Source organism: Cucurbita moschata, unplaced genomic scaffold (assembly GCF_002738365.1).
Source record: "Cucurbita moschata cultivar Rifu unplaced genomic scaffold, Cmos_1.0 Cmo_Scf00037, whole genome shotgun sequence".
Taxonomy (NCBI): domain Eukaryota; kingdom Viridiplantae; phylum Streptophyta; class Magnoliopsida; order Cucurbitales; family Cucurbitaceae; genus Cucurbita; species Cucurbita moschata.
The window spans coordinates 1,179,515-1,202,374 of NW_019268553.1; the positions used below are offsets into that span (position 1 = coordinate 1,179,515).

Consider the following 22,860-nt stretch of genomic DNA (forward strand, 5'->3'; position numbering starts at 1 on the left):
AAAAAAAAAAAAAAAAAAAAAGAAAAAGAAAATCCCTCCAAATCCGCCATTGTTGCTGCTCTCCAAGCTCTTCTCCACTTGCTTGCTCTTCAATGGCTTGTCTCGATATCTCTTGTTTGCGTCAGGTTAGTAACCTAAATTTTTGTTCACGTGTTCGAGCCGGTTTACGTGCACGTATGAATAAGATCTAGAGCTTTTGCTAGCTTTTTCGAGTACTCACGGATGAACATCGGTTACTTTGAATCGTAAACGTGACAATTTGACTACATTTGGTTGTCGAGATAACGAGTAAAAGTTTTATACGTTGAGTTTTAGGGATCAGAAATAAAGTGGAAAACCACTCGTGTTCTTAAAAACTTTACTAATGTTCTTCTAAATTCTTCTTTTGAACTTTTTTTTTTTTTTTTTTTTTGTTCAGATTTGTAATTTTGAGATTCTTGATTCTGATTTCCATTTTTTAATGTTTTTTTAGAGTACTATGCAGAGGAAGAAGACGACGATGACGACAGCTGAGAAAGAGGTGCTTACGCTTGATGGAGCTGTTGACCGACATGGTCGTCCCGCTGTTCGGGGCAAAACTGGAACTTGGGTTGCTGGGATCTTGCTACTTGGTATGTTCGTCTTGGAACATACCATGCATTTTGACGTGTTTTTAATGACCTAGAAAGTATTCGTGAGATTTACGTAGATGAGTAACTTGAGCTAATAAGTTTAAATAATTTATGTATTAATGGCAGTGAACCAAGGTTTGGCTACGTTGGCGTTTTTTGGAGTTGGAGTGAACTTGGTGCTGTTTCTAACGAGGGTTATAGGACAAGACAATGCAGCAGCGGCCAATAACGTTAGCAAGTGGACAGGAACTGTCTACATTTTCTCTCTTCTTGGAGCCTTCCTTAGTGATTCGTACTTAGGAAGGTTCAAGACGTGTGCCATATTTCAAGCTATTTTCGTCTTGGTAAGCCGTTTTTGTTTTATTCTTTTCGAACTAATTACTTTTGTTGAGTGCACTGTTTTCGATTGTTCAATCACTTTTGTCATATAAAACTTGCTGTCACGTTTGTGAATTTTCAATCATTCATCTTTATTGTCGTGTTTTTATATGTCAATAATGAAACAATATGACATAACGTAAAGATTTAGCGTGCAGTGTGGATGAAATTATTGAGTTTTTGTAGCTATTTGCTAAAACTATTCGAATCAAAATGGTAGGGCTTTTATGTTAGAAATTGGAATTTAATAATTTTAATAAAATGATAATCTGAATAAAAATAAATATAATTCTAATTTGTAAAATTTGTAGTGGCTACTTTATGAACGACAGACGGCGTCGTTTAGTGAGAAAAAGTAAAAAAAGGAAAAAAGAAAAAGAAAAAGTTGCCTTTTTCTTTGACATAAACCTAAACAAATATGTTTTTTTGATGTAAACCACAAAACAAATGTTCAATAAAGTGGAAGCTGAAGGTAAATGTATGTTAGAAAGTGACCCAATAATGTAAATCAATAAATAATAATTATAATATTTGGCCCCCACATATGACTTTTTTAAACTTCAAATTATTTGGGTCGTTTTTTTCTGAACTAATACCTCTTGGTTGATGAGCTATATCTTAACGTACAAGGATCTTAACGTTAACCTCTTGGCTAATGAGCTATATCTTAATTTGAACGTTAACCCTTTAGCTGATAAGCTATATCTTAAGGAACGAGAATCTAGGCGTTGACGTAAGTTTTGTTTACCTTTTTATTATTCTTGTTGGGCAGGGTCTAGCTTCACTATCAATAACATCCGGCCTATTTCTGTTGAAACCCAAAGGGTGTGGAGATGAGCATACTCCATGCGATTCTCACTCCTCCTACCACATTGCCCTGTTCTATCTCTCAGTATACTTGGTAGCCCTTGGCAATGGAGGATACCAACCCAACATAGCCACATTTGGTGCAGACCAGTTTGATGAAGAAGACCCTAAGGAAGGCCTCTCCAAAATTGCCTTCTTCAGCTACTTCTACTTGGCTCTCAACCTTGGCTCACTGTTCTCCAACACTATTTTGGGTTACTTTGAAGATGAAGGAATGTGGGTGATTGGTTTCTGGGCTTCTACTGCCTCTGCTGCTATGGCTTTGATCTTGTTCCTCTGTGGAATCCCTAGGTATAGACATTTTACTCCTAAAGGAAATCCCCTCTCTAGGGTTTCTCAAGTGCTGGTTGCAGCTACTAGGAAATGGAAGGTTCAGATTATGCCTAATTCTGAGGGATTGTTTGATGAGGATGAGAAGGATTTGGTTAGTAACAATGGAGCTAGGAAAATTCTACACACCAATGGATTCAGGTAAGTTTCATCATCAATTTCTACTTGGATTGAATGTTTGATTTCCAGAAACATGAATGTAATAGTGTGGATGTGTGATTGTGTCGTTGTTTTACAGATTTTTGGACAGAGCAGCAGCAATTACATTACCTGAGATGGATCAATTTGACGATGGAACTCGGAATCCATGGCGTCTCTGTACGGTTACTCAAGTCGAAGAAGTCAAATGCGTTCTCAGACTCCTCCCGATTTGGCTTTGCACGATCCTCTACTCCGTCGTCTTCACTCAAATGGCTTCTCTGTTCGTCGAGCAAGGCGCCGTCATGAGAACCAACATTTCTACATTCCACATCCCTCCCGCTAGCATGTCGAGCTTCGACATTCTCAGCGTCGCAGCGTTCATCTTCATCTACCGTAGAGTAATCGATCCAATCTACACTCGATTAACCAAATCGAGCCTCACGGAGCTTCAAAGAATGGGGATCGGACTTGTAATCGCAATCTGTGCCATGGTATCCGCCGGAACCGTCGAGGTTTTTCGATTAAGATACGCCGACAAAGATTGCCTCCATTGTGAGGAATCGAGTTCCCTAAGCATTTTCTGGCAGATTCCTCAGTACGTACTGATCGGAGCATCTGAGGTTTTCATGTACGTCGGCCAACTGGAATTCTTCAACAGTCAGGCACCTGACGGACTCAAAAGCTTCGGTAGTGCTCTCTGTATGACCTCGATTTCTTTCGGCAACTACGTTAGCAGCTTGCTGGTGACGATCGTGATGAAGGTCTCAACGAACGGTAACATGCCGGGATGGATCCCTGGAAACCTAAACAGAGGCCATTTAGACCGATTTTTCTTCCTCTTAGCCATCCTCACGGCGGCGGATCTCGTCGTCTACATCATCTGCGCCAAATGGTACAAATACATCAAATTCGAGAGCCGTGAGGCCGCCGCCGCCGCCACCGCCACTGTCTAGGGCTTCGCTCCGACCGAAAATGGCGGCAGAATAAAGTTGGAGGTAGAAGAATGTCAATTCCAACGCCGTTTGATCCAATTTCGATGGTTCATAATCGAATTATTTGATTAGAAGAAAAATAAATAAATAAGTAGTTTTGAGGTGGTTCGATCATGACCGTTGAAATTGGACCGGACATAATCGTGGCTGTAGATTTGAAGACGAAACCCACTCCGGTCGGAGGATAACCGGGCGGTTGACGCTATGAGACTTGAGAGATGATTCCGATTACTTCTCCAGTTGAGCGATGTAATATTTAATTCAACGTTTCATTGTTGTGTTATAATGAAATAAAAAATGTCATTTTTCTCTATTTTATTAGGTCTAAATAATCAAAATATATTTTTTTTGTGCAACTAATAAATTTTTTATTAAATATTTTATTTGAAATAATATTTTACTATATTTTTTAAGCTAAACCCTAAAATTTAAAAATTAAAATGATATATATATATTTCAATTAAATATATAAAAAAAAAAAAAATGTGCGTGCATTATATATAAATTAATACCGTAAATAGAGATGTTTATTTAATTTCACCTCGTCGGGACCCATTCGAATCGATGCGAAAATTCTCGTTGAGACGTGAAATGATAAAGGGAGTAGGAATGTTTTTTTGGTCGGGACCCGATTGTGTATATATATATATATAATAATGATTATATGATATTTTTTAAACCATATAAATAAATAACAAAATACGAGTAAATTTGAATATATCACAAGGGAATTACATCGTCGACCGTAAATAAGATATTTATTTTTTAAAAAAAAAAAGAAAAAAAGAATAGTTATAGGAATAAAAATTCTGGAGTCCCCGCCATGGAAGCAGATTATTGACCGCGTTAGATCTCAAATTCGTCCCCTAGCCATCGCCGCTGCCGCCATGTGGAGGAACTCCCGGAGTTTCTCATCCAAACTCCGGTCATCATCTTCATTCCCTGTTCCTTCGACCACCACCACCTCCATCTCCACCTTCTATCGTCACATCACCGTCGCTCGGCCGTCTCTGCGCGCTTTCTATCCTTACTCATCGTCGTTATTCTCCTTGTTATCATTGTCGCCGTCCTCCTCGGATCCCACCAGACAAGGTTTTTCGAATTCCCATGGAGTTCGGGTCTTTTCGAGCGTTGCTGATCCTTCGTCTTTGGCTTCCGCATCGGTGGTTTCCAGAGCCAGGGAGGCCGTGGATTTAGCTCGCCACTATGGTCGCTGTTACTGGGAGCTCTCCAAGGCTCGTCTTAGGTACTTTGTTCCTGTTCAATTGATTTTTATTTGTTGGTAGTGTTTGACCGCGCTTTCACGTTATGAGTCTACTCGAACTTGAGAGCGAAATTCGATTTCGTATTACTGCTTTGTAATATTTTGCACAATTGAGATAAGAAGCAAAGGCCAGCATTAAATCTTAATACTTTCCAAGTTCTCATAAATACGCTGCTATTCATTCAAAGGATTCGAGCATTCTCTTTAAAAGACAGGTTCCTTAGAGCTGCGTTTGTAATATTGTATTGTCCCACAATTATTCGAGGAGTTTGTAACTATTCCCTTCGTCTATGCTGTTTTGAATGAAATTATTGTCAACACACGTTTCTTGAGTTGATAATTTCATTGCATTATTGTGTTCATTGAAGCCATTTTGGAACCTTAATTATTCTTACGCGCATCATGTGTTAGGTCTAATTTCTTTAGGAGAGTCCTATGGTGTTTTGATATGTAATTAGTGCCTTTGGATTGACTCTTCAAGTTTTGGTTGCATCAATAAATACTAGGTTCTTTACATATGGGGAAATAAAAATTAAACAATCTTCCTTTGGTCTTGAATTTTTCTTTACAATTTTAGCTTATCTTTTAGGAATTTATGCTATTCTTTGTTTCCATCAAGCAAAAGCATGGATTGAACTGATGTTGATAATCTATACCAAACTAACCACATGGGTTGACCTAGTGGTAATAACTAATAAGGATCAATATAAATGATATAGTGATGAGAGGAAATGAGTTAAAATCATGGTGGCTACCTACCTTGGATTTAATATCCTATTAGTTTCCTTGACAAATAAATGTAATATGGTCAAACGGTTGTTTTGTGAGAACAGTCAAGGTGTGTGTAAGCTTTTGGGCGTGCGCATACATCAAGAAAGAAAAGAAAATCTATACTGGAATTAATGTCCTATTAGATTCCTCGATTACTGAATGTAATCAGGTCAGATGGTTATTTTGTGAGGATAGTTGAGGTGTGTGTAAGCTTTTGTCATACATAAGAAAAGAAAAGAAAATATATGCTGGAATTATGTTACACATTAGCCTTGACTGATTCTCTTTCTTTCTTAAATGGAAGCTCTCGTTTCATGAAAAATTGTAGACCTTTCTTCTTACTTGGGCAATGAATTTCTACCTCCTAATTTCATTTTTATGACTATTGTTTCTTTTGTCTCGATTTGCACCCCTGTTGCAGTATGCTAGTTGTTGCAACTTCTGGAACTGGGTTCGTTTTAGGGAGTGGAAGTACTGTGGACCTTGGGGGACTTTGTTGGACTTGTGCTGGTACCATGATGGTTGCAGCATCTGCAAACTCCTTAAATCAGGTTTCTTTCATCGTCAATTGCAACTCCTTAAAGTGCCTATGCTGTATTCATGTTTTTTTTTTTTTTTTTAATTTAAATTTCTTTCTTTTATTTTTGAGAAAATAATGTTTCAACATGTAATGGATGCATCCTATCCGTGTATTCCATCCATATCCATGGTTTCTAGGCGATCACTTTGAGTTTAAGATCTGCTGCATATTAACCAAGGCTGTAAAAGATGTGTGCTATGTACTGACAATTTATGGACTTGTAATACTGCAATATTTGTGCCTTTCAGAATTTTAACTCCGCTGTTAATTGGTGTTTTCTTTTTTTTTAAAAAAAATTATTTGTTTTGTTTTGTGTGTGTTGAAATTGACTTTGGCTGAGACAGCAGTACAGCGTCCTTGATAATAATGCTCACAACTCTTTGGAAGTCATGGGGAGCAAGTTAATTAGATTATCTATAAAGCATTAGATTTCTATGTTATTCTAATTTTCTCTTAGTTGTGTGTTACACTAATTAGAAATTTACTTAATTAGGTTTTTGAAATAAAAAATGATGCTAAAATGAAGAGAACATGTCGAAGACCACTACCCTCAGGGCGCATCACAATGCCACATGCAGTCACCTGGGCAACTTCTGTTGGTTTAGCTGGCACTGCTATGTTAGCTACCAAGGTGACAAGATAAATCGCTCATCATATTTTTGTTGTTATTCGACTGTGAACTATAAATATGTTGTCAATTTCTAGGGACAATGAGCCAATATGCTTATTTTGTTCTTTATGGACAAGGCTGTTGCAGGCTAATATCTTGGCAGCTGGTCTTGCAGCTTCAAATTTGATTCTCTATGCATTTGTATATACCCCACTCAAACAGATTCACCCCGTAAATACGTGGGTTGGTGCCATAGTTGGTGCTATACCACCACTTCTTGGGTAAGTTCTAATCTAGTGTTCTGCTTATATATCTTTCAAGTGAAATAGATCTTACCCCTTGCAAACAGAGGTTTTTATATATTGGGCCTTACCTTTTAAATTTGACCACTTAATCTTCCGACTAGTCTAGTGGAGTATTGACCTTTTTCTTGGTTGTTCTGCTTGTTTTGTCGTATGATATTGCTGCAGTGGCACTGTTAAGATTTTAGTGCATATGGCAGTGCTAATGAATATGAGCAATATTGAAGTATGAAGTTTTTTTGATGTGGCCTTTCAGGTGGGCTGCTGCGTCAGGACAAATATCTCTAAATTCAATGATTCTTCCTGCTGCCCTTTACTTTTGGCAAATACCCCATTTTATGGCTCTTGCATATTTGTGTCGGGATGATTATGCTGCTGGAGGGTAAGGATATATTTTGATTGCAATGCTAATTTGTATGTTAATTGTTATCCATCATATTAGTTACAATGAATATTTGTTAAAATTGTTCGCCTAGAGGTCTCCTACGGAGTATTTGGAAAGAAAGAAACCAAAGAATTCCAAAGATGAGCTATTACCTTTTGATTCTCTTTGTAATGGGTTGAGACATTTTGTGTCTTGGTGGATCTCGAACCAACCAATTTTTTTGTAGTTACAGTCTTCTCCTTATTAGAAGTAATTAGAAGGCACTAATTCTTTAGTTTTTTAGTAGGGGTTTCTTCTACCCTGGTTTTTAGGCTGGTCTTGTTTGGCGTTTTATAATACAACTTTCGTATCCTATCCAAGAATCCTTCTTCTTCTTCTTTTTTTTTTTTTTTTGTGTGTGTGTTAAAATTGTTCATTGAAGTATATTAGAAAAGTGCCAAGTATTGAAGACTTAAAGTGTACTTTTTCAGTCTAGATTAAACTGTCGTGGGTTGGCAGATTGCATAGTCTACTGACTATTTAATAGTAGAAGTTTACAAAGATGAATTTTGAGACGCCTAAATGGGGTCTTCGTATTCAAAGTTTAAAACACCTAAAAAACGTATGACAAGGAGTTGTTTAGTTATTGGAACGTATGACAAGGAGTTGTTTAGTTATTGGAACTCTTTGGAATTCTCTCTTACCCTTCTCTCTGGTATTTTAGGTATAAAATGTTCTCTCTTGCTGATGCTTCTGGTCAAAGAACTGCCGCTGTGGCTTTAAGAAACTGTCTGTACCTCGTTCCTCTGGGATTCTTCGCTTATGATTGTAAGTTACTATCCCACACTCTGTTCGGTAGTCATCTGCTGCAGATTTCATCTCCATGCTGACTTTTGACATATAGTAGGATATGTTTTACAATCCTTTTCCTTTTAAAAAAAAGTCATGATGCAAGCAACTTAGTAGCAGTTTGAGTAGTTTTGAAGTCACGATGGCTCCCATCACAGGCCGAGGGCGGAGTGCACAGTTTAAATCAATTACTATAGGATCCCGGTTAGAAATTAAATATAATAGTAACAGTTTGATAAGTCCCATGCTAGATTATTCCCCAAAGCTATGCCTTCCTTTCCCAACCCCTAATGCTCTCTATATGTAATCTTTCGCTCTAACCAACCTACTAAGATCTCATTTCATATTATTATTTTTTTAAAATTATGTTTGTTTCCTAAAGAAAAATTATAAGTTTTTCACCTTCCTTTGAATTTTAAAGCGAAATTTAAAATAAAAAAAGTCAAGTTTTTTAAAAACAATTTTTTTAATTTTCAAAATTTGACTTAGTTTTTGAAAATGTTCTTAAAAGTAGGTAATAAACTTTGAAACCTATAGACAGAAAAAAGTGTTTATAAGATTAATTTTAAAAACCAAAAACATAAAGTAAAATGGTTATCTAATGAGGCCTAGTTGCCAAGAAACTGCATCATGCCGCTGCTAACTCTATGGGTGATACAAATTGTTATACTTCTTGTGTAAACTTACTGACATACAAGCTGTTGCATATTGGTAATAGTTCGTACTAACTTGAGGCAAAAAGGTTAAAGAAGCGTTCTTTCTTTGGATTCTATCCCGGGTATTTGAGCTTCTAGAGGCCAATAATTGAAGGAAGAAGGCCATGTTTTTAGGAGCATTTCCTCTACCAGTTTATAAGATATCCCTCTGGCTCCAATTTAGTAATTGGGACCTGTAAGTGAAAAGCAACAAACTCACAAGAGAACAGCCCTGTGCAACCGTGCTAATCATAAGGTCATTGCATTCCAATTGTTCTGAGGAACACATCCTTCAAACTAGCGAACTTATCCCACTCTTCCATTTTTCTATCAAATAGATTTAGTCCGAGGTCCCTGGTTTGATCGTCTTTCTAGCAGTTACTAACTTTCCGTTTGTGTTATATATGGCATAGAGTTTAGGAAAGGTCTGACTCGAGGATAGTTGTCAAGCCATCTATCCTTCTAAAACCATAATCTGAAAGACCATTAATTTTGGTGTCACGCCATTGTAGCTTTTGTCTCAACTTATGCTAATTCTATCTGTTGTGCACTATGGAAGTTGAAATAACATAAACTGTTGGTAAGATCTAGGCCATTGCACCATTTTCTTTCTTTGAAACTATTATATTGTGTGTGTGTAAGTTCAGTAGAGTTTGTATCCTACAAATTCCAAGTTTCTATTATCTAAGAGTTGGCATCAGAAGTCTTTCTATCATCTACAGCTCTGGTAAATTTCAATTACGAACCAAAAACATGCTTTACACATTGTGGTACTTTAACTCGTTCTACATCTGAAGTATTCTCTTGTTTGTTAGTTGACTGAGAAAGTTGTTGTATCTGAGGATCTTCTCAAAATTTTATACATTATGCTGACATAAAATCTGCGATGAGCATCGTTGTCACGATTTAAACAATTTGACCATTGTGTTGTCTACCTGGTTTCCTCCCATGCCAATGATACCAAACACGACCGAATTCACATGGTATTTAATCTTTTCAGGGGGCATCACGTCGGGATGGTTTTGTCTAGAATCATCCATCCTCACACTTGCAATCAGTGCGACTGCGTTTTCGTTCTACCGACACTGCACGATGCAGAAAGCAAGAAGGATGTTTCATGCTAGCCTCTTGTATCTTCCTGTTTTTATGTCAGGACTTCTGTTTCATCGTCTTTCTGACAATGAGCAGACCATGGAAGAAGATAGTTCTGAAACGATGTTGGATGGGTTGATACAGGAGGACAGATATATTGCACAAAAGAACAAGACGGAGCATTGCCGAGGTTTCGCCCAAGGTCGACCACCTGTTGCGTATGCTTCGGTTGCACCCTTCCCTTTCTTGCCTGTTCCAGTATATGCGGACTCTTGATGAACACAGTTCCTGTTTTCTTTTGTAAACACCTTCCGCAGCTTCCTCTTTTGAGTGAAATAACGAGGAAAGATCTCAAATTATATAATCAGTTATTGCTCATTTTGTATGGTGATAGAATTACCCAGAGGTATCCAACTGTGACAGTTTTGGAATGTGCAGTGAACTGTGCATTACCACCCTTCTGATTTTTTTAACGGTCACTTCTTAAGATATTTTCTTTTGTTTATAAATGTGTGTAGTGTCTATGGTTTAGGATAATTATTATTATTATTATTTTTTTATGGAATGTCTTACTCCTGTTCGAGTTTTTCGATCAACAAAATGAGAGTTCATGTAAGGGTTGCCCGTTGCAAGGGGTGGGGACTCACCGAAGAAGGTTAGACGGACTTAATTATAGCACTGGAATTGGTTCAACTAGGTTTTTTCATACGATAATGTATGCGTATCAGTATCCTTTTCAAGACCAATTGCTTATATTTGTTTATACGTTTTGAGAAACCTACTAAATAGTAGTTATCAATAGCTCGAACATTAAAAAAAAAACTATACACCATCTTTAAATGTTAACGTAACAGTCTAAGTCTACCGCTAACCGATATTGTTTCTTTGAATTTTTCCTTTCGGATTTTTCTTCAAGTTTTAAAATGTGTCTACGAAGAAATATTTGGTTACACTCTTGAACCGATACGGAATCAATGGAAGCAAGAAGAAATATTTGGTTACACTCTTGAACCGATGCGGAATCAATGGAAGCAAGCCCGAGAGAGATTTTGACTTAATTTTTTATTTAATAATTCCGTTTATTAAATAAAATTGAAGATATGAATTCAAAATATTAAAATACATTAACTGCCACGGTCCTAGGGAAAAGCCAACACGAAAATTTCAAGGGGGTTATAACTTCAGCACTACCTCTTCTTGAAGACATATTGGCGGGAACTTCACCGGGGAACTGAGCTCCCAACTTTGCTTCTAACCGACGAAATCGACCCTCAAACTCTGCAAATTTTGCTTCATGAGAAGACAATGGAGAAGGGCGATAAAGAGATACGTGGAAAAACGAACGAGAGACTGGTAAATGAGGAGTACAAGATTTGGAAGAAGAATACTCCATTTCTTTACGATTTGATCATCACTCATGCCCTAGAGTGGCCTTCACTCACCGTCGAGTGGTTGCCGGACCGGGATGAGCCTCCGGGAAAGGATTACTCTGTTCAGAAGATGAATTTGGGGACTCATAGCTTCGATAATAAGCCGAATTACCTCATGCTTGCTCAGGTTCAGCTTCCGCTTGAGAATTCGGAAAACGATGCGCGACATTACCGTGACGATCGTGCCAGTGCGGGTGGCTTTGGGTGTGCGAACGGCAAGGTTTGTGGATTTGAACCTTTTCTTTAGAAATGGAAGAACGTGAAATTGAATCTTGAATCTGAATTTTATTGCTTGATAGAACTGATCTGGAATCGGACGGAATTTTCCTCTTGAGTAGTTATTTTTTAGTTCCTGTAATACTTTCAAAGAGTTTAAGATAGGGGGATTCAATTGATAGATTGAGAGTAGATCGATTGATGAATTTTTGTAGTAAAGATGCAAATTCCATTGAATCTTTTCTCAGTTCAGGTACAAATAATCCAGCATATAAATCACGACGGCGAAGTCAATAGAGCCCGTTATATGCCTCAAAATCCATTTATTATTGCCACAAAGACTGTCAGCGCTGAAGTCTTGGTTTTTGACTACAGTCAACACCCATCCAAACCACCTCTAGATGGTACATGTAATCCTGACTTGAGGTTGAGGGGTCACAAGTCCGAAGGTTATGGTTTATCATGGAACAAGTTCAAGCAGGGCCATTTACTTAGTGGCTCTGAGGATTCACATATTTGTTTATGGGACATTAATGCTACTCCGGATAACAAAACCCTCGAGGCTATGCAAATTTTTAAGGTGAGCTCCTCTTAAACAGTCCTTACAATCATCTAAATGGTTTGTGTTTTTGTGCTTCTATGGCTTTTAATCACAATCAGGTATCTCTTCTTGACTTTTCTTTCAGTCAAGGAGGTGCCAGCTTCGTAATGTTTTGTATGGATTTTGCCCAAGGACTGCTTATGAACATGTATTAGTGTATAAATATATAATTTGGATGACTGTAAATTATAATGATTGATGACTAGTACTTGTGTCCTGATTATTGAACTCCAATGTAAAAAAAACATCCCTAGCTAACAACTTGTGAAAAATGATATATCTATTACTGCTCAAATCCACCGCTAGCAGATATTGTCCTCTTTGGACTTTCCCTTTCGAACTTCTCTTCAAGGTTTTTAAAACGCGTCTGCTAGGAAAATGTTTCTACACCCTTATAAAGAATGTTTTGTTCTCCTTCCTAACTGATGTGGGATCTCACAATCCACTCCTGTTCGGGGCTCAGCGTCCTTGCTGGCATTCGTTCCCTTCTCCAATTGATGTGAGACCCCCCAATCCACCCCCCTTCGGGGCCCAACGTCCTTTCTGACATATCGTCTTGTGTCCACCCCCTTTGGGGCATCCCAATCCACCCCCGTTCGGGGCTCAGCGTCCTTGCTGTCATTCGTTCCCTTCTCCAATTGATGTGAGACCCCCCAATCCACCCCCCTTCGGGGCCCAACGTTCTTTCTGACATTCGTTCCCTTCTCCAATTGATGTGAGACCTCTCAATCCACCCCCTTCGGGGCCCAACGTCCTTTCTGACATATCGTCTTGTGTCCACCCCCTTTGGGGCTTAGCCTCCTCGTTGACACATCGTCCGGTGTTTGACTATGATACCATTTGTAATAGCACAAGCCCACTGCTAGCGCATATTGTCCTCTTCGGGCTTTCCCTTTTGGACTTCCCCTCAAGGTTTTTAAAACGCGTCTGCTAGTGAGATATTTCCACACCTTTATAAAAAATGTTTCATTCTTCTCACCAATCAACGTGGGATCTCACATAATATATGATCTGATATGATCTTTGTGACAGGGTCATGAAGGTGTTGTGGGAGACGTTGCTTGGCATATGAGGCATGAATACTTATTTGGTTCAGTCGGTGATGATCGATACCTACATGTATGGGATCTGCGAAGTCGTCCTTTAGCTAATAAGCCTGTACAGTCTGTAGTTGCTCATCAAAGTGAGGTAGGTGCTACTGGAAGTTAAACAAAAATACATGCAAAATTAGTGGGTTGTGAATGTTGGTTTCTGCCTTGCAAATGAGAAAGAGCTCCTTTCGTGGTTACATGTGAAGATAAATCTTATGAGAGCTCTGAATGGTCGTTCTCTAGCAATAATCTTCATCCACTTGTTTATTGTAGTACGAAACTGTCTTTTCCTTTTCGGGTTGCCTGACCATTATTCACTGTGGTAATTAGTAATGAAAGAGATGCTGGTCTTTTGAGTTTAATAGAATTATTTCCCTTCTAATGTTGCCTCAGGTAAATTGCTTGACATTCAATCCCTTCAATGAGTGGTTAGTAGCCACAGGGTCAACTGATAAGATGGTTAAGTTGTTTGATCTACGTAAGATCAGCTCATCCCTCCATACCTTTTGACTGTCACGAGTAAGCATCCTCCTTGGGTTATGAAATTCGATGATCTCGATTTTCCTTGCCAAGTGCTGGAAACAAACAGCACATGAGCTAGACATCTAGACACATTTTAAAACCTAGTTTGTAGCTGTTGTGCGCTTGTCTTTGAATGTCTATATTTATGTTTTGTGCAACAGGGAGGAGGTTTTTCAGGTGGGCTGGCATCCAAAGAACGAAACGATCTTAGCTTCTTGTTGTCGTGGAAGGAGACTCATGGTTTGGGACCTTAGCAGGTAATTTTATCAATGTAATGTAGTTGTAGTCACAGTTATGTTGTTTCAGTAATGATGCTTAAGAATATTGATTATGGGATAAGCTAGTGATTAACTAATTCTTGATATATTTTCCGAAAGTTTACTTGATACCGAACCAAATCAGAGCTACTCTTCATATGGTTCTGACGTACGTTTACATAACGGGAGCTTGCTTGTGGGTTTTCATCTGCAGGATCGAGGAGGAGCAGACACCGGAGGACGTAGAAGATGGGCCACCCGAATTGCTGTTCATTCACGGTGGTCATACCAATACAATATCAGACTTCTCTTGGAATCCCTGTGAGGAGTGGGTCGTTGCTAGTGTAGCTGAAGATAACATACTACAAGTCTGGCAGATGGCTGAGAACGTCTACTATGGTGAAGATGATTTGCTTGAGGAACCTCCAAAGCTCTCTTAGTTCTTCAATCTCTGAATTTGAAGTAAGTACTTTAGGTCTTCAAGGGGTGTCAATCCTTGTTCCTCTTTTCTTTCTTAAATAAAAAAGGAAATAAAGAGGTAAAGAGGTGTTTTTGATGCTATGGGTTTGTGGTGATTCACCCCACAATTGATAGAGAGCTTAGAAATAAGGGAGAAAAAAGTTGTACATTGATAGAGCTTAGTAAAAAACTTGATATGCAAATCAAAACCATGAGTTTCATTTAATTTCTTTTTTAAAAATATATATGCACATAGGATAGGAATGGTGAAGAAGTAGTCATTGTTTGCGATGACTCGGTGGCTTCTTCCTTTCTTTTTCTTCGAGTTCAACCACATTTGGGAACGGATGACTCGAAGCTCTCACTTCTTGTTAATGATGTAATTCTTTAATCGTAAAACTATACTTTGAAAGCAAGTTCGATGAATGAAGATTATGATATGATAACCTTATTTTTCGAAGAGATAACAAACTATAAGCCTCTAACCAGTACGAGTAATCGAAACAATGGTACAATAACTTCTAGAGTTCGGATGAAATCTTTAGAATATAGGCAGGTGATTTCTGCTATTTCATTGTCATCTTAAAAAGATTACAATTGATTATCTTCCACTAATGTTATCTCAACAATTCTCAACACATCAAAATTTCTTTTTGCTTTTTGAATATGCTTACCTCGATCGCCACTGCAGACTGGTTTGGTAATAACAACAATTCTCAAGTCATCAATCTGGTTCTGAGAGCTGCTCAGAAGCTCTAATCATACCTTTGATTTGCAAGACTGCTGAAGTTTTGCGATCTCGTGGAGTACTCTTTTATTAGCTTGGAGAAAAACGAATCGTCTCGTTTGAGAAGCATTTTCGGAGAGTCGAACTCTGCAATTCTTCCTGTTCATCAAAAACAATATCAAAACCTTTTAGTAAAGTAACCAATACAAAGAATAGAAGAAAGAAAGATGAAGAGCTTCAAACTCACCATCACTGAGGACCAAGACAAGGTCACTAGCTATAACTGTGTGGATTCTATGAGCTATGGTAACCACGGTTCGATCTTTAAACTCTTGACTAATGATGTTTTGTATGATGCCATCAGTTGCAGAATCGACAGAGGCTGTTGCTTCATCAAGCACCAGAATGCTGCTTTTCTTGAGCAACGCCCTCCCGAGACAAAATAGCTGTCGTTGACCAACGCTCCAATTTTCTCCATTTTCAACCACTGCCATAATTTTAAGGTATGATGTATTAGAAAAGCATGTATGCCTCATTTTCTCTTTGATATAAGCAATTTCAATTTGGCAAAGCCAAACCTGAAGAATTCAATTTCTCGTCCTTTGCACGCACCAAATCACCTAGTTGACATTTGTCTAACGCCTGAGAAAGTAACATTCAATATTAGATTTCATTCATTGTTGTATGGTATCTATTCATGACAGGCTATTAATAGTAGCTCCAATTAGGGAAACTCTCCCAGAATCTTTCTTTTTCGTTAATAAGCAAGACACACCTAAGCAGAGAAGAAAGATTACCTCCCAAACTTCCTGGTCGGTATACCGTTCTAGTGGGTCGAGGTTTCCTCTAACCGTTCCTTCAAACATGGAAGGGTCTTGAGGGATGATGCTTAACCTTGATCTCAGGTCATGGAGGCCTATCTTACAAATGTCAACCTCGTCTATTATAATGCTTCCTTCTCTAGGTTCAACAATCCTAAAAATTGCCTGTATCAGAGTTGATTTCCCACTGCCTGTTCTTCCTACAACACCCACTTTCTTCCTTCCTGGGAAGGTGCAACTGATATTCTTCAGGACATCTGGGAGATGGTCCGCGTAACGGATCTACAAAAGGTTGAAACTCATTAGAAGGGAAACTGTATGCATATGGAATTCGTATTTCTAATCAAACCGGATTGTTTTCTTGTTTCCCTGTTTCTTTTTTTTAAGAAACCAAACTTTTACTGAGACAGAATGAAAGAAATACATGCACAAACAAAGGAGGTTGATAAAACCAGGAGCCCAACAAAAACAAAGGGCAAGAGGGTGCCTAAAAGTAACTACAAAAAGGGGCTCCAATCCAATAAAAATAAGCACATAACGAGGCACTAACCCTAATCAAATGAGACTATTTAACATGCAAATGTGTTAACTGTGGATATGGAGTACTGATTATTTGACTCAAGTACTCTAAATTTTATACCAATTGCTATGGAGTTTCACCTGCAAATTTTTGAAGCAAATGCTCCCATCTTGTGGCCAATTGCTTGGTGGTCTGCAGTTTTCAATAACAAGAGGTGCTTCACTTTTTATTTTCGAATACTGAAGAATTCTTTCAACTGAGATCATCTTATTCTCTGCGTTGCATATGTTCCAGATAACAGAAGCTTGCAAAACATTCAAGTTTATCCCATAAGTTACAGCCAAGCCTGCAATACCTGAAAGTTTTCCAATTCTGTAAGTACAAAATTCTCCTATTTAATTTGGCAATAAGATATTAAAGCTTGTTTCAGAAAATTTACGCTGAGCAAAACTATCTAACTACAAGAACATGCATATAAGAAACTCACTTGGATTAATAATTCCTTCAGGGAGAGTCACCAGCAAAACCAATGAAAATCCAAAAACAAAATTTGATAGTACGTTTAATCTGAAAGAAAGCCACTCCATGGCTGAAGCATTATGAAACCAAGGCCTTGAATGGTCATCAATGAGACCAAGGTTAGTTTTGAAAAATCTATCTTCTTGATTGAAAGCGCGAATAGTTGCTGCTCCTGCTAGGGATTCTGCAAAGTGATGAAGGATTGGAGCTCGTTGTATTCCAGATAACCGAGCAAGTTCTCGTGCTGTAGGTGTGTAATATTGCTGACATAACCGGAAATTAGCTTATAAGTACTCAAAGGCATTGCAAGAATGTAAGGATAAAGTGTATATAGGGGTTAAGCTGCTCACTTGGTACCAAATGCAGGCTGCAGTAATAGGAATAAAAACGGCAAACACTTCCCATGCTACCTGAGACATTACTACAATAGTCCCTATAATCTGAATTATTGAGAATGCACACCAACCTAACTTCGTAAACATTTCCAAGTCTACAACGCTTTGATCAGTGGATGCCTGCAAAGTAAAATACAAGTGAAGTTTAAAGTCCTGGGAACTATTCCTTGAATTCTTTTGCTTAAAATGACTGTCTAAAGTATCATAAGCTGAATTGTAAGGTAAAATTACCCGGTTTATGATTCTTCCAGTGGGAGTCGAGTCGAAGAATGCCATTGGTGCCCGGAGTATACTACATAACATGTTTGTGAATAGCGTTTGTGCTGTCTGAAGTCCTGTTATGGCTACTAGCATAGCTCGCAGAAGCACACATAGTGCGCTTCCAATAGCAAGTAGTGAGTAAACAAGTAGTATGATTTTCATCCCAATTACTGGTTCTGTTTCACTTGTAGGGGGACAAGCCCATGCCATCCAGTAGTTACTAGCTACCTGTAAAGCTTGGAATGATGATTGTGCCAAGATTATGATCGGAACAAATGCTCCTCTTTTCACAATGGTTAAATAGGAAACGAACACTTCTTTGCCAATGCTTCCTCTCTCTCTTTCTTCTTCTTGAACCAATTTTCCTCCCTTATCTGTTATCTCTGCAGAATTTTTATTCTGCACTAAATCATGTTGGGACTTTCTAGGATTCACATTCATGGGAGAATCTTCATACAATTCCTTTTCGGGTTTTGGCAGTTGTTGACAGTTACTACTTGAGTTTTCAATTGTGACGATAGACTCTAAAGCTTGACTATGGGCCCCTACTAGAACTTCAAAGCCTATGTTTTGTTTCAGAAGTTCTTCAAATCCTCCAGCTTGAGAAATTTTTCCATTTTGCATCACCTATCAAATGTTAAGTACAAAACGTGTCCATCTTAAAGACCAGAAACTGTCAATCAATCACAAACATACACAAATATCAATTGCCTTAAAACGTTTCGGGTAAGAACTAGTTTTCGGAGAACAATTTTTCTATCATTGAAGGTAAACCTGAGCTAAATTCCCCTTTTTGAACATGATGATGAAACAATTATGGTGAAGTATTTTGAAACAAGAAAACTTTCTTGGTACTTCACTAACCAGGATGAGGTCTGCTGCCGGTAGAAATTCGACTTGGTGGGTTACATAAACTACGGTCTTCTCCTTGAGAGCACCCATCAGACAGTCCTAAAGAGTATGAAAAACAATAAAAAGTTTCATAAGGTTGTCAGTAAAAGTAAGAACATTGCAGGAACAAGGCTATTGAAGTATCTGCTCCCTCATCCTTTACAGTATTTAATATCCTGACTAACCTCGAAGAGTTGAGTTCCTGTATGAGCGTCAACTGCACTGAAAGGATCATCAAGGAGGTAAATATCAGCATCCTGATAAACTGCACGAGCAATTTGTATCCTCTGCTTCTGTCCCCCACTCATGTTTATCCCTCTTTCTCCAATTTCAGTCAAGTCTCCACAAGAAAACAACTCAAAATCCTTTGCCAGAGCACATGCATTAATGGTTCTGTTGTATTTAGTACTTTCATAATCATTTCCAAAAAGAATATTTTCCCTGATATTTCCTGACAGTATCCAAGGACATTGAGGAACATAGGCCTTTGTACCACTGATCTTCACTGTCCCAGAGAGCTTTTCTATTTCACCAAGTATGCATGAGAGTAGGCTGGACTTTCCCGAACCCACAGTCCCACATACTGCCACCTTCATCCCCCTTTTCACTTTCAAGTTTATCTGATCAAGAGATGCCTTGCTTGCTTCAAGGTCCCAGCTGAATTTTCCATTTTCGATATCTATATCGAATTCTGTTTGATCTCTAGAAACATAAGTGATGGAATCCTGCTGTATTTCATCTTCGTGCAGGTATGAAGAAACTCTATCAGCTGAGACTTTGCCTTGTGCAAGAGCGGAGAGCAAGTCGGGGAGACTGAATATGGGGTCTTGTAGCATACGGAAGGTAGCCAAAGCAGATAAGACTCTTCCAGCAGTCAATTCAATTCCCAGTAAGACACACACCCCGAACGTTACAACGGAGATAAAAGCGGGCGATCCCCAGAAGACGAAAGCTGAAATTCCCATTAATCTCAACGACTTCCATAACCAATGGTGCTCCACCTTCCTTAAGCTTTCTAGCTTTTGGAGGTACTGAGTATCCCATGCTTGAAGTTTGAGTGTCTTCATGTTTTTGAGAACTTCTGAAGTGGTTTTCATCCTATTATCTTTAGCTTCCATTATCTTCGTCTGGTAATTTTTCTGAATTCTGGTCATTGGTATGTTGCAGGACATGACTACTAGAGTTGCTGCTAATGCGCCCAGCGATCCCACTCCCAGATTTGTATGCAAAATGAACATAGCTAATGAAATCTGTACGGGTAACATCCATACAGTGTTCAAGAACCAACTGAAGTCGGTGATTCTTTGGATATCAACACTCATGTAGTTCATGATCTCCCCACTGCTGCAGTTTTGGCGAGATTGGCTCGAAAGACGCAAGCCCTTTTGGTATATGTGTGATATCAAAGCAGCACGAAGACGAAGACCCAGTTGACGTGCACCAAAAATCCACTGTCTCTGAGCTATCGTCTCGATCATTTTCGCGCTAACGAAAGCAAGCGCAAGAAGATACCCGCTTGATAAGGTCCGCATTTTCTTCTGAGTGAGGAAACTCACAAAGTCATCAATCAGGTATGGTCCTACATATGATGTTGCAGCACTTATCACAGCAAAAAATGCATTTATTGCTGCTTTCCTTCGACCAAACAAATATATTGTCTCGTATATTGATGGATTTGTGCTATTGTTCTTCTTCTTAACAAAATTTAGTGTCTCATCGAAGGAATGTGACAAAAATTTCGCGGAGTCTATTCGACAAACATCTGGTACGTCCTCCTTTTCGAGTGGCTTCTTGTATCCAACAGAAAACAGGGGATTGAGCCAGGAGAAGGTAACGAGTTGAAGAAGCGTTGCCCTTCCATAAGGAGAATCCTTCTCGTCCCTCCCTTGATCTAGGCGTTTTTCCGGAAGAAGTGGATCATCCAAACCATTATGAACATTGAAAACTATGTTTGTATGTCCATGAATCGAAAGCCCTAGCAATAAAATCGACGGAAGAAGGCCGAAAAACTCGACATAATCTTGCACTCTCAAGTGCTTGAAATTTCCGAAATGTAAATCCAAAACCACATGAACAATCGATAAAATGAAGCTGCAAAACCACCAACCTCGTAGGATCCAAGGATAATCGACGGATTTATCGCGCAAAACCCCGAAAACTGCAAAAACCGCTCCTCCCCACGCTATCACTCCCATTATCTCTGAAGAAATTACTTCGATTCCGGAATTGCAATGAGAACCATTTCGCAAAACAAAAGCCATAAGAACATGAATAATCAACAGCAAGACGGAGCAGCCTACACCGACTCTGTAAGAAATGCTCAATTTCTGACTGATCGGACGGTTTTCCGCAGCTCGACCCGTCGATTTGCCATCTCCACTGTAAGAATTCCATATCCAACAAACACACTTCTGAAGAACTCGAACGAATATTACTCCCAAGAACCCTAATTGTACCCCTATGCTAATGCACTCCCACAGGCACGATGATGTGGAATCAAATTCCCGCCATTGCCAGTTCGCTCCCAATTGAGAAAGCTTATAAACTGCAACAGATTTACCGAACATATCAGATTTGAAAAGAAAAGGAAAAAAAAGAAAAAAAGAAAAAAAGAAAAGAAAAGAAAAAATCTAAATCTTGCCAAGGACTGAGCCGTAATGTACGTGTGGGCTGTCACAAAACGGGCCTTTAATTTCAAAGACCCAGATCTTAGGCCCATAAGTATTTAACATGGGCCATCAAATGTTTAGGCCCATAAGTATTTAACGTTTAGGCCCATGGGCTCAGTTTTGTTAACCATTTAGTGGACTACAGTTGGACGGCGAAAACGACGTCGACTACGGTACATGCGCACTATTTGTATGTGGGCCCCGCAGAATATTCTCAAAATTCTCTGCGATTCCTCATCATCTATCAGTCGCACAACCATGCAGTGGGCCCGCTTAGATAGAAAGGGAATTTTATTTTCTTTTAAGTTCTAAAAAAAATGGTTCTTAAAAGGAAACCACCTTCGAGGAATTAATAATAATAATAATAATAATAAATGGAGAAAAACATGTCATTAAAAAAAATAAATAAATAAAAACTTATTTTTTCGTCACATTTTTCAAATATATATTTTAGCCCATGTATTTTAAAAAATATACCGTTACAAAATTTTAAGAAATTCAAAGGAACTAGCTATAATGGTTATATTTCGATCCAAAATTGAAAATAAGAGAAAATACAAAAAAAAAAAGTTAAAAAGAATATATATCAAAAATAAATATTTTAAAAGTTTAGGGATAGAAAATGAATTATAAAAAAAATCTCTAAAATAGTATTTAAATTTAAAAAATAAAAATAAAAATAAAAGAATGAATATTAATATTCATAAAATCTAGGCAAGAAAGTAGGAAAATTAAAATTATATTAGAAGATGCATAGATCCACATCTCATTAAATTTAGAGAAAGAGAGAGAGATATACAAAATCTCCATTTGGCAATTGGTTACTATGAATATGCAATCCAATAATACCTCAAATTCCTCCTAAACTCTAGAAGGTTGATATCAATTTTTGATGCCAAATCTTAATAATATTGTTCATTTAAATATAAAATAAATTAAAATCGCATATTCAAATTCTAAAAGTGTCATATCAATTTTATACTAAAAAATATACACAAATATATAAAATTAATTAGAAAAAGAGAGAGAGAGAGAGAAGAGAATCAAATTCATGTCAATTTTCTAATATTAATCCCATTTTGCTAAGTGTTGGCTTTGAATGAATCGAAAAAATAAGAATTTAAGGGTAGAGAGAGAGAGAGAGAGAGAGAGAGAACTGACTTGGAAGAGAGAAAGAGTTGAAGAATTGAAGGTGATTCATGGTGAAATTTGAAAGAAGGAAGCTAATGATGTTGCTTCTCTCTTTGTTCTGCAACAAAAAGCTTCCAATTTGTAGCCATGGCGGCGCATACACAAATAATTAAGAGACAGCAAAGAAAAGAGAGAGATTTTGATCATTTCAGATTTTGAGTTTCAGAGTCTCTCTTGTATTTATAAATGGATTTCAGGAACGCCACCGATTCTTTTTTAAAAAAATTTAATTTAAAAACAATTATTATTCATAAAAATGTAAAATTACCATATGCCCACGTTGATCATTTTTTTTTTAATTTTAAAATTTGGTTAGTAAATTAAAGAAAACAGTACTTTTTAAAATGTATATTTTAATGGCCATGACAAATATATTAAAAAAATAGTGACTAAATAAGTATAGATTTAAAAAATAAAATCATTATCAAAATAGACCTAAATATT

General features: G+C 37.8%; 3 protein-coding genes and 1 pseudogene across 4 annotated transcripts; 3 read left to right on the top strand and 1 right to left on the bottom strand.

Annotated features, from left to right (window-relative positions):
- Positions 1 to 6: 6 nt before the first annotated feature.
- Positions 7 to 3,632, top strand: LOC111432194 (protein NRT1/ PTR FAMILY 7.3-like). 2 transcript variants are annotated; one of them, XM_023069046.1, is made up of 5 exons: positions 7 to 125; positions 473 to 611; positions 738 to 955; positions 1,762 to 2,327; positions 2,425 to 3,632. In XM_023069046.1, the coding sequence occupies exons 1-5, from the start codon at positions 93 to 95 to the stop codon at positions 3,278 to 3,280; spliced, it is 1,812 nt and encodes a 603-aa protein (XP_022924814.1). In that variant the 5' UTR covers positions 7 to 92; the 3' UTR covers positions 3,281 to 3,632. The 2 variants fall into 2 exon arrangements, with proteins under 2 accessions (XP_022924814.1, XP_022924815.1); XM_023069047.1 differs by having other exon boundaries at positions 485 to 611.
- Positions 3,633 to 4,124: 492 nt separating this feature from the next.
- Positions 4,125 to 10,355, top strand: LOC111432196 (protoheme IX farnesyltransferase, mitochondrial-like). The gene is made up of 7 exons (XM_023069048.1): positions 4,125 to 4,565; positions 5,776 to 5,905; positions 6,428 to 6,565; positions 6,692 to 6,825; positions 7,103 to 7,228; positions 7,935 to 8,038; positions 9,755 to 10,355. Exons 1-7 carry the CDS (start codon positions 4,207 to 4,209, stop codon positions 10,120 to 10,122), a joined length of 1,359 nt encoding a protein of 452 aa, XP_022924816.1. The 5' UTR covers positions 4,125 to 4,206; the 3' UTR covers positions 10,123 to 10,355.
- Positions 10,356 to 11,008: 653 nt separating this feature from the next.
- Positions 11,009 to 14,753, top strand: LOC111432197 (annotated as a pseudogene).
- Positions 14,754 to 14,917: 164 nt separating this feature from the next.
- On the bottom strand, positions 14,918 to 22,581 carry LOC111432193 (putative ABC transporter C family member 15). The gene is made up of 11 exons (XM_023069045.1): positions 22,387 to 22,581; positions 18,742 to 21,101; positions 18,530 to 18,616; positions 17,636 to 18,292; positions 17,360 to 17,524; positions 16,978 to 17,272; positions 16,631 to 16,845; positions 15,947 to 16,252; positions 15,728 to 15,791; positions 15,397 to 15,636; positions 14,918 to 15,308 (listed from the first exon to the last, which is right to left on the bottom strand). The coding sequence occupies exons 1-11, from the start codon at positions 22,424 to 22,426 to the stop codon at positions 15,178 to 15,180; spliced, it is 4,560 nt and encodes a 1,519-aa protein (XP_022924813.1). The 5' UTR covers positions 22,427 to 22,581; the 3' UTR covers positions 14,918 to 15,177.
- Positions 22,582 to 22,860: the final 279 nt, after the last annotated feature.